This window comes from Odocoileus virginianus, chromosome 9 (assembly GCF_023699985.2).
Source record: "Odocoileus virginianus isolate 20LAN1187 ecotype Illinois chromosome 9, Ovbor_1.2, whole genome shotgun sequence".
NCBI classification, from domain to species: Eukaryota; Metazoa; Chordata; class Mammalia; order Artiodactyla; family Cervidae; genus Odocoileus; species Odocoileus virginianus.
Window position 1 is genome coordinate 67,940,440 of NC_069682.1, and position 10,367 is coordinate 67,950,806.

General features: G+C 49.2%; 1 protein-coding gene across 1 annotated transcript; it reads right to left on the reverse strand.

The window, feature by feature from the left end:
- Nucleotides 1-2,465: 2,465 nt before the first annotated feature.
- FITM2 (fat storage inducing transmembrane protein 2) lies at nt 2,466-8,616 on the reverse strand. The gene is made up of 2 exons (XM_020911453.2): nt 8,364-8,616; nt 2,466-5,811 (listed from the first exon to the last, which is right to left on the reverse strand). The coding sequence occupies exons 1-2, from the start codon at nt 8,597-8,599 to the stop codon at nt 5,196-5,198; spliced, it is 852 nt and encodes a 283-aa protein (XP_020767112.2). The 5' UTR covers nt 8,600-8,616; the 3' UTR covers nt 2,466-5,195.
- Between the last annotated feature and the right edge of the window lie 1,751 nt (nt 8,617-10,367).

A 10,367-nucleotide genomic window follows, 5' to 3' on the forward strand; every position in this document is an offset into this window, starting at 1 on the left:
ATTATCCCCATCTTACCCTTCACAAGGAGGCTCCAAGATTCTGACCTGTCTGAGGTCACACAGCTGCAAGTTCTAGCACAGCACAAATGCAGTCTTTCTGCTTCCAGAAATATAATACGACTTATTCTTTGTAGTGACTGTATTATATTCCTGGTAGGTGTGTACATTAGTTGCTCAGTCATGTCCAACTCTGTGCGATCCCATGGACTATAGCCTGCCAGCCTCCTCTGTCCATTGAATTCTCCAAGCAAGAATATTGGAGCAGGTTGCCATTTGCTTCTCCAGGGGATCCTCCTGAGCCAAGAATTGAACCTGGGTCTCCTGCATTGCTGGCAGGTTCTTTACCATCTGAGGCACTAGAGAAGACCCTTGATATAGTTACCATAATTTATTTATATGATTGGCAACAGATAAATCTTGACAACTTTTCACTATCACAAATAGCTGCAATAAAATCTTTTCTGTTTATCTTTGCCCACCTCGGTGAGCATTCCCATAGCCTAAATCCCTAGACAGAGATTGTCGGGTCTGCACAAACTTTTGGTTTGTTTTTGTTTTTGGCCACGCTGCACAACTTTTGGGATCTCAGTTCCCCAACCAGGGACTGAACCCAGGCTGAGGCAGGGAAAGTCCAGAGTTCTAACCACTAGACCATCAGGAACTCCCAGGTCTGCACATTTTAAGTTTGGATACTACAAGGTTACCATGTAATCACGTGGGCCCAATGTACCATCTCCTCTCTCCCTAGGGTATGGGAAGACCTGTTTTCTGTGCTGTGTGTGTTCAATTTTAAAACTCCCCAGAGACAGAGTTAGGGGTTTCTGTGACAATTTCTGAAGGTGACTATAGTGCACAGGGTTTCCCTTAACAGAACCTGCCTTCTTCTTGACAGATATTGAAATTGGTTTGATTTTGGAGACTTTTTAAAAAAAGCCTTCTGAAGTTCATCCCTCTGGCAGCCAGGTCCAGCTCTCCATGCCCAGGAAGTTGCTACGAAGCCAAGCAATCAGGTCTGAACTGCATTAGTTCTGAACTGAACTGCATTAATTGTTGATGCAGAGAAAAGCTGGGGTGTGATCAAGTGCACCCAGAGGTCAGCTCCCCCATCACTCACTGGGAAGCCAGCTGCCACCTCGGCTGAGTAGGAGTCTCTTTTCATGTTGTTTCCTTAAATAAAAGTCCTAGCCCACTTGGGAGAACTTTTCATCAAGCAGAACAGAGAAAGACAGTAGAAGAGTTGGTGAGGTTAACCAGTCTGTGCCCACCATTTATCAGATATGGAAATTGAGACCCAGAGATGTTGAGTGACTCGGTCAAGGTCACACAGAAGAGCAGAAAAAGCAGTGGGGGAAGCAGCTCAACGCAGGCGTTCGTACTACTAGCTGAGTGCTCTTGAGTGTGCAGCAGGGCGCATCCAGGATCCCCACTGACATTCTTTTAGTCTGCCATGTTTCATTCTGTTGCTCTTGACCATTAGAGGAAAGTTAGGTCTCTTGAGAAACAGCCATCTGAATGAAAGTCACGGCAGTGCAGGCCTGCGCCTTTGTGTGCTGTTCTCAGGTTCCTGGATTCTGTTCTCAACTGTTTGACCTTTTCCCCATCCTTCAAGACCCGAAAGAACTAGGTTCTGGGGAAATCTCTCAGGATCCTGCAGGGTAGCTGGTGGTCCCCTGCTCTGTGTCGCCAGGCCCTGCCCTTGGGCAGAGCTCGGAACACTTGATGGTAGCTGTCGGCTCATCAGGCATCTTCTCCATGAGTGAAAATTCCTCAGATGCAAAGATGTAGCAAATTCACCTTTGCAACCCCAGCACACACCTCAAGCTCTGAAGGGACGAACTTTGGACCACAAGCTTCAGAAGGGAGGGACTTTATTATCCTGCCCCAGCTCCTGGCTCACAGGATAAACTCAAGAAGGGTTTGGTGTTGCTGAGGGCATTTGAACTGGGAAGTTCTGCTGTAGGAGGAGCAGCAAATCCTGGAGCCCTTGAACTTTCTCCAGACACTGCGTGGAGGCGCCAAGCAGGTCAGGCTGACAAAGGAGTAGGTGCTAAAAGGTACAGAAAGTTCTCACAGGCTACAGGCCTCCAGAGTGAGAAGGAGTTTTCACAGATGACCTCGTTTGAGTCAACTTTGTAACCGCCCTTTGTGTTACTCCTACGAGGCTTAGCCTTCCTCCTACTGCCAAGAAAACTGCTTGCAAATCTGGCAGATACAGACCTCAGGGCGCCGAGACACGGACGTGGCACAGAGGCAAGGAGTAAAGCAGGCTAAGAAACACATACATAGCAACGCATCCTTAGTTTTCAGGGTTGAGGAGAAAATAATTAAGGGTGACAACAGCCTTGAAATTCCCTACCTGTGACGAGGGGCTCCACTAAAAATTACCCTCCTTTCGTAAAGCGGGCTGAGCTCTCCTGGTTCTGGAATTAGGGGTTGTGGAAAAGAACACACGAAACACAGCAATATGGGGTTTTCATTATCTCCAGTTTACTTCATTTGCCTGTTTACACACACGATCTGTGTGTATACAAAAACAGTGGCAAGAGCCATTCGCTAAATACAAACTGGTACTCAGACTATGACAGATGCACGTGGAAAACGAGGCGCCAGTGAATGAACCTCAACATGGAGGCAAAACTAGCACGGCGGTGTTCTGTGATTGCAGATGCCCTCGGAAGCCTCTTGTTCAGCACCGGGGGAACAGACACTTTTCAAAAGATGAGGCTATTTCGACAGGACACCCAGACCCTGAATGGCACTCCAAAGAAGATGCTGGTCTCCCTGCCTTCTCTAGAGGAGCCAAAAAGTCCTCAAGGCGTAATCAAGAAAAAGGAAGCAGGGGGATGGTCACCTGCTCCGCCCATGTGCTGGGCATTTTACCTTCATCATTTCCCTTCATCCCGACAGGACCACCTCCATTTCACAGATGGAGAAATTGAGGCATGCCCATGGTCAGACAGCTCTCCGTGGTGGTGGTGCTGAGATCTGGACCCACCTCTCACACCTGCCCAAACCCAAACACTTTCAGCCTTGCCATGATATCTCACATACAGATGGAAAGCATGTCCCCCAGCGACAGGCAAAGGCGGTAAGACTGAGCAGGAAGTGGAGGGAGACTGATGACTTGACAAGATTCGGCAATGGACGCGTGCCATGGAGTTAATGTAGGGCTGAGCTTGAATCAGACCTGCAGGAGAGAAATGTCTGGAGATTTATGTGGGACAAACAAGTATCTGGCGTCACCTTGTGTCTGTTGCCTTTTGGTGCTGAACGTGACACTTCGGAGAGATTTCGATCCCTTTAACAAGCCCCTGCCACCTATCCCACCCCCTCGGCCGCCCCTGGTTTACAGATGAAGCTCCAGAGAGCAAAACCATTCTCCAGGGGGGCCCATCGCACCTTGCCAGTGCTCCCAGGGCACCATGGCAACACCTCCAGAATCTCACTGCCAGGCGCTTCTGCCACCTCTGGGTGCAATGCGTCACACCTCACATTTTGATCAATACAGGATAACCTGTGGCCGGATGAGATACGTATTTTAAATACATCTTTTAAATACATCTGTGTAAGCAATATGTTTTACACTGAAGATTTTCCAGACATCAAGCTCCTAGCAACCTAAGCTTGAGTTAAACCAGTCAAGTGCTTATCAGTTAATGCTATTACCAGGCTTGACTGGGGGCAAAGAGTATAGAAGAAGCTTCCAGGATGATTATCCAAAATGCAAGGGGCTGGGTATGACAGGCTTATGGAGAGCCAGAAGGGGTATCTTATCACAGCACTAACTGTGTCTTTGCAGGGTAGGCGGAACAGAGTATCTAACCCTTTCCAGCATTCTCACGGTGAAGGCCGCACGAGGACAAGGCTGGAAATTGAGAATGCTGCAAACGGGAAAGAAAAAGTCGAGTTCAAGGGCAGATGAACAGACCCTGGTTTGGCGTGGTTTTGGTGGTGGTCCAATTAAGAAGAGGGAGGGGTCAAAGTCAAGCCACCATTTAACCGGGACGTTCTTGCAAAGAAGTTGGCTTCTTGCCCTCAGAAGCGAAGGAAGACACCTTCCTCCACTTCTGACTTATCATATCTTGTCTAAACGGGTAAAAACGCTCTGGGCCATAGCAGCGGACAGAAGACTTATTATCACACGACTCTGAAACACTGTTCAGTCTAATGCCACTGATGCGTGGTCAGGAGAGTTTCAGTGCAAATAGGCATTTTGCAAAATTACTCTGACTCAGCTTAAAATTCAACAAGTTATTCAAATGTCTGCTTCCCAGTTTGATCCTTAACCAAGAAAACAGCCCCGCAAGCTTGAATAAATACCATAAAGCCAAGAGTGTTTTAGTGTTCTTAAAAACCCTCAGGGCACTCGACATGCGTGCCAATGTGCAACACTGGAGTCGTGAGTTATTTTTGGAAGTTCTGTCAACAAAGAACAAATACCATGGTTGTTATTAAAAACTATAAAGCATTCACTCAAAACAGAAGGGGAGGGGAGATAACCTTATTGCTCCAAAAACCAATATATACTGGAGGACACAGAAAATTATCAGTGTTCGTTACATAAAAAGTATCCAATACTCCGTCGCAGAGGCACTCAAGTGTGACTGTTTTGGTAGTCAATCACAAGTCAGTTGAAGTATTTGACATTCCACAGATAGAGCAAATACTACAACCAGAGTGTGTCTTCTAGGCGGTTGGTAGTTGATATATATAAAGAACCCTGCTGGAAATAAATGCTTATGCAAAACTGACCAGAGGGCATGGTTGTTAACTAACAGCATCAGCAGCCCTTGACACAGAAGACAGCTAAGAATCAGGGAGTGAGTGAGGCAGCAGGGGCGTCTCCCCCCTCAATTCAGCCACACCAGAGAGGCCTTCCTGATTCTGCCCTCTCGCTGAGCCTGAGCTCGCCATCCAGGGACAAGAGGGACGTAACAGATGAAGGTCAAGTCTTGCCAGGGACGCAAAGTGCCTGACTGGGGATGGCGGTGCTTGTGACACAGCGTGATGTCACCAAGAACTGTCTGGGGCCTGGCCCAGCTCCCCAGACTCCACCGCCGCACCCTGTACCCCAAAACTGCCCAGTAAGCTTCCTTCCCGAAGCGGGATCGATCATTTAGTCAAACAATTAAGGAGAAAAAGAAACGGAAAAACCTTTTAACCCCGGTCCTGCCCTCATCCCTTTTGTTTCTCTTTTATTTCTTGTAAGTGTCTTGCTTCAGATTCAAACTGGAGCTCTGGGGAGGAAGTCCTGGAGAAAAGGATTTCAGATACCAAGAGCCGTACGTCCCATACCAGCCCAGCAGGCCGAACAGGGTGCCACACACCTTCTGGGACAAGTTGTGGAAGTAGATGGCCGTGCACAGAAACATCCAGACCCAGATGAAGGTGAGGAAGCCCAGGGCCACCACCAGGGTGGTGATGGCCGAGTGGAGACAGTGGCTTCGGTCCGTCTTCAGCCCGTGCAGCACGGCCATCTCCTCCACAATCATGAGGGCACAGAAGGTCAGCAGGAAGGAGTGGCCTGAGATGTCGAAGCCGTGCCAGAAGCCCCCTTCCCCGTGGCACTGCTGCTTGCTCTGGTGCTCCTTTCTCTCCCCCTCCAGGGTTGGCGACTGGTAGCAGCTGCCCGTGTAGTGCTCGATGTTGGAGAAGATGGCCGTGCAGACGTACCAGATGGCGGTGCCCACGAGCAGGGTGCTCAGCCGCCGCAGGACCAGGCCGGCCTTGCCCGTCAGGTGGTAGTTGGTGAGGGCGATGAAAGGCAGGAGGAGGCAGAAGGTCCAGCCCCAGGCCACTTTGACAAAATACCTGGTAGAGGAGGAAAGTGGAGGTGAAGACCAGGGATGTGGCGGAGAGGCGTGTGTCACGTCTCAGGACTCTGGACTTGTGAGCAGGGAAAAAGGCAAAAGGTGATAAAAGCTAGAGAGGACAACTTCACCTATTTAAGTGTGTTAACTATGAATACCTCAAAGAAAGTGAAAGCGTTAGTTGCTCAGTCGTGTCCAACTCTTTGCAATCCCGTGGACTGTAGCCCACCAGGCTCCTCTGTCCATTGAATTCTCCAGGCAAGAATACCGGAGTGAGTAGCCATTCCCTTTTCCAGGGGATCTTCCCGACTCAGGGGATCTCCAGGGGATCTTCCCAATCAAACCTGGGCTTCCCACACTGCAGGCAGATTCTTTACCATCTAAGCCACCAGGGAAGCCATTAACACCTAATTCTCACACAACTCTATGAGAGAGGTACTGCTATTATCCCCACTTTATAGATAAGAAAACTTTATCTGTACAGAGATACAAACACAGAGGCACAGAGAAGCATCATGCCCAAAGCGGAGGTCATCGGTGGTGGAGCTGGGGTTCAAATCCAGGGCCTACTATCTTAGGAACTATGTTATTTGCTCAGGAAAGTAATTACAGACCTTTCATGCACATCCACTTTCCCACAGAACACCCAGTTACCCTGTGAGGAAAGTGTCATTAGCCCCATATTACAGATAAAGAATAGTTTGGTAACTTGCCCAGGATCACACTCACACGACCAGCAAGCCCAAGTGAAACCAAGGTTCGGCCAGCCCCCAAACCCATGCTGTTTCTATACCAAGGCTTTTTCCTATGTGGCAGAAATGATCAAACAGAAGCTTGGCTTCAGGCTAGAAGACCCAGGTTCCAATCCTGACTCTGACTTAATCACCACACTTCTCCAGGTCTTCGTTTCATCAACTGTTAAATAGAACTGAGGGGACGAAATGACCTTTAAAATCCCTTTCAGAGCCAATAATTCACTAGGTCCCTTTGATTAATTATCAGGTTGACCAGGAAATTCGTTCGAGTTTTTCTGTAACATTTTGGCCAACCCAATAACTAGCACAGAGGGATGGAACAAAACACCAGAATTCATGGAAACTCTCAAATGACAGGAACTCGTCTGCCAGGCTGCTGGGCACCCAGCTCACCCAGACCAGATTAAGCAAGCAGCTGCCTTGCCTGCCACCCCTGAGTTCATCAAAAGTGGATGACCTGGATACCCGGTGCGGTCAACACACATGCAAGTGACACCTGGGGCCAGGACCACTCTCATAATCTAGTCTCAGCCCAGCGTCCACGAGTGGGTGAGGAAGGAAGGTGGGCCAGAGACAGTAAGACTCTTTTTTGGGTCCCAAAGCTTCCTTAGACAATACCCAAGCACCTGTCATGAAAGTCTTCCCTGGGACTGACATGTGAGGATCTGGCTGGAGTCAAGACCTGTCAGGTATGTGAGGAAGCTGCTGGAGAAAGAAAACTAGGGTTTTAAGTAGATGAGCAAAGCTGGACTGACTCTTGCGAGATACTGCAGACACTGTAATTCCAAAGAAGAATGGAAGCTCACATCAAGGGAGAAGATTTATCTTTCAGAGTTTCCCTTCACTATTGCAAATCAGTGTTTGTGTCAAAAACTTAAAATCCAAGAGGTTTAAAAAAAGAATAAAAGGACTTCCTTGGCCATCCAATGGTTAAGACTCCACACTTCCAATGCGAGGGTGTGGGTTCAATCCCTGGGGGGGGGGGGGGGGGGGGGACACACAAGCATCCCACATGCCTCAGGACATGGCCAGAAAATAAAAGAAAAAAAGGAGCAGGTGGGTGGACTTAAGGAGAAGTCTCAAAGAGCTCAGTTGGAATTGCATTCCTGGGCCACTGCCATGAACTTTGAGTAGCTGAGAAGATCCAAGCAGATCCAGGGGAAAGGTCACAGACTGTAAGGTTCCACTCCGGGGTGATTATCTTGGAGCGCGGGGCAGGGCGTTGTGGGGGGGGGGGGGGGGATTGTCACAGGCTAGGACAGGCTTTCAAAGGTGGGGGGGGGGGCCGGGAAGGAAGGGGTGTTGGGGAAAGAAGGCAGGTCTACTTGCCCCACCCAAGTGTGATGGGATTCCGTCACCAGCTTGGGGGGGGGGGGGGGGGTGTACAAGGGCTTAGGGCAGAGGCTTAGGGGCAGGCAGGAAGGAGGTGGCATCTCCCCTAGAGCAGGGGCCAACTCCTAATCCCGAGGGGAGGCACGGGGAGCAGCCACAGAGGCTGGTTCATGCCCCCTTCCTATCTCCCACCTCTACACACACAGAGATACACACGCCCTGCCCGTCACCCCTGCCCAGTCAAGCTCAGACTGTCTGCTCTGGATGTGCAAACGCGACTTGCTAGTGACACTAGCTATTCCAGGGTCCCATCATCGCGACACGCGTGTAGACACAGCTGCCACGATGCGGAGAAGGACCTCCCCTTCCAATGACCCGTCCATCAGAGCAGCTAAGCCCCGGCTTTCTGGGCAAGCCGACAGTGATGGCTACGGCGCGGGCAGGAGAGGATCCGGGGCGCACTCACACGTTGAGGACGTTGCGCTTGTTGCTGAGATAGCTCTCGGGCAGCGGAGAGAGCTCCTTGAGGAGGGAGCCCGCCAGCATAGAGGCCGCCAGAGCCCAGGGCAGGTATCGCCGCACTGCCGATCGCACCAGCGTCCCCCGTAGGACCCACGCGCAGCGCTCCAGGTGCTCCATGCCGGACCTCGTCGGCCACCGTCCGCCTCCGCGTACCCTCTCGGCCACCGTCTCGCCCTTCATCTGAGCCAGCGCCGCCGCCTCCCTTGGGCGCATGCGCGCCGCTCGCAGGTCCCGCCCCTGTGGGGCGTCGGGCTTCGGAGCCCGTGCGCTCCCCCTCCTGGCCACCTGCAGCCTCTGCAGCGCGCCTGTCTCCGAATTGCTCATCCCTCTTTTTTGTTGTCCGTGGAGAAGGAAATGGCAACCCATTCCAGTATTCTTGCCTGGAGAATCCCATGGACGGAGCAGCCTAGTTGGCTACAGTCCACGGAGTCGCAAAGAGTCGGACACTATTGAGCGACTTCACTTCACTTTTTTGTTGTTGTTCAATTGAGCAGTCGTGCCCGACTCTGTAACCGCATGGGCTGCAAGCAGCAAGCCAGGCTTCCCTGTCCTTCACTATCTCTTTTTATTAAATAGCAACTATTTGTTTATCTATCTATCCATCTATCTATCTATTTATTTTTGGCTGCCGTAGGCCCAGATCCATCCTTTCCTTGTTCTCCAAATCTGGCCTGCACAGTCAGGCAGATTAGAATTTCAACCTCTGTGCCTTGCTCTGGTCAGAGGAATAGATGCTTGTGGGAATATTTGCTGCAGGTGGGGGAGAATGAACGTAGCGCTGCAGGAACTGGGGCAATGGTCCCAGCATCATTTAGTCTCTCTTGGCGGCTCTTCTTCCATTGAGCCTTAGTTTTCTCACCTGTAAAATGGGAAGAGGACAGATCTATCTCTCCTAAGAGTTAGTTATGAACTCAAGGTTCCTTATGGTGGTCCAGATGCAGGGATGTGAGAAAATAACTGCTCGAAATTGTTATTATATTTACATTTTAAAATATTATATCTTCCCTTTTAAAACAACTGCGTATTTGTATTGAGTGAAAATGCTGGACCCTGGGAGTTAATGGCAATCCAATGAGCATGTTAATGAGTCAGTCACTCATTTAACACAGAATTAAACCCTTTCATGGGCAGAGGATTCTCAAGGGCTACAGTCCGTGGGGTTGCAAAAGAGTTAGACACAACTTAGCAACTAAACAACAGCAAAACCCTCTCATCCTCTGTCATGGCTGGGTATCTGATTCAGAGTTTCCCAAACTCAAAGCATTTCTTTGCTACTGTATTAGTTTCCTAGGCCTGCCATAACAAATTATGACAATGTATTGGCTTAAACCAACAGAAATTTATTCTCTGACAAATCTAGAGGCCAGAAGTCTGCAATCAGGCTGCTGACAGGACTGCCTCCCAAGCAGAAATATCCATGAAATAACAGATTCTGTGTTCCAGTTATATTTCTTCTATGACAAAAACCATGTTTCTGTTGAAATATTCATTATCTCTATGGGCTCCCCAGTTGGCTCAAATGGTAAAGAATCTGCCTGCAATGCAAGAGATCTGGGTTCAATCCCTGGGTTGGGAAGATCCCCTAGAGAACGGAATGGCAACCCACTCCAATATTCTTGCCTGGAAAATTCCATGGACAGAGGAGCCTAGCGTTCTGTAGGCCAGGGGGTCACAAAGAGTTGGACACAACTGAGTGACTGACACTTTTTTCTATCTGCCTAAAATAATCCTCTGTCCCTAAACCAAGGGTAGCTACTGCACTTTGGGGAACACCTACTGATTTATGCCTATAATAGGCTGATATTTAAAATCTCTCATGCAGAAAGTCAATAAAATAATAAAAGTATTAATTCCTTAAAATTGTCTCAAGATGATTTTCCATCTGTAAACTGCATTGATCTGATAATAGTTTTTATATATCAAGATATCTCTGGGTCTTTAAAAAACT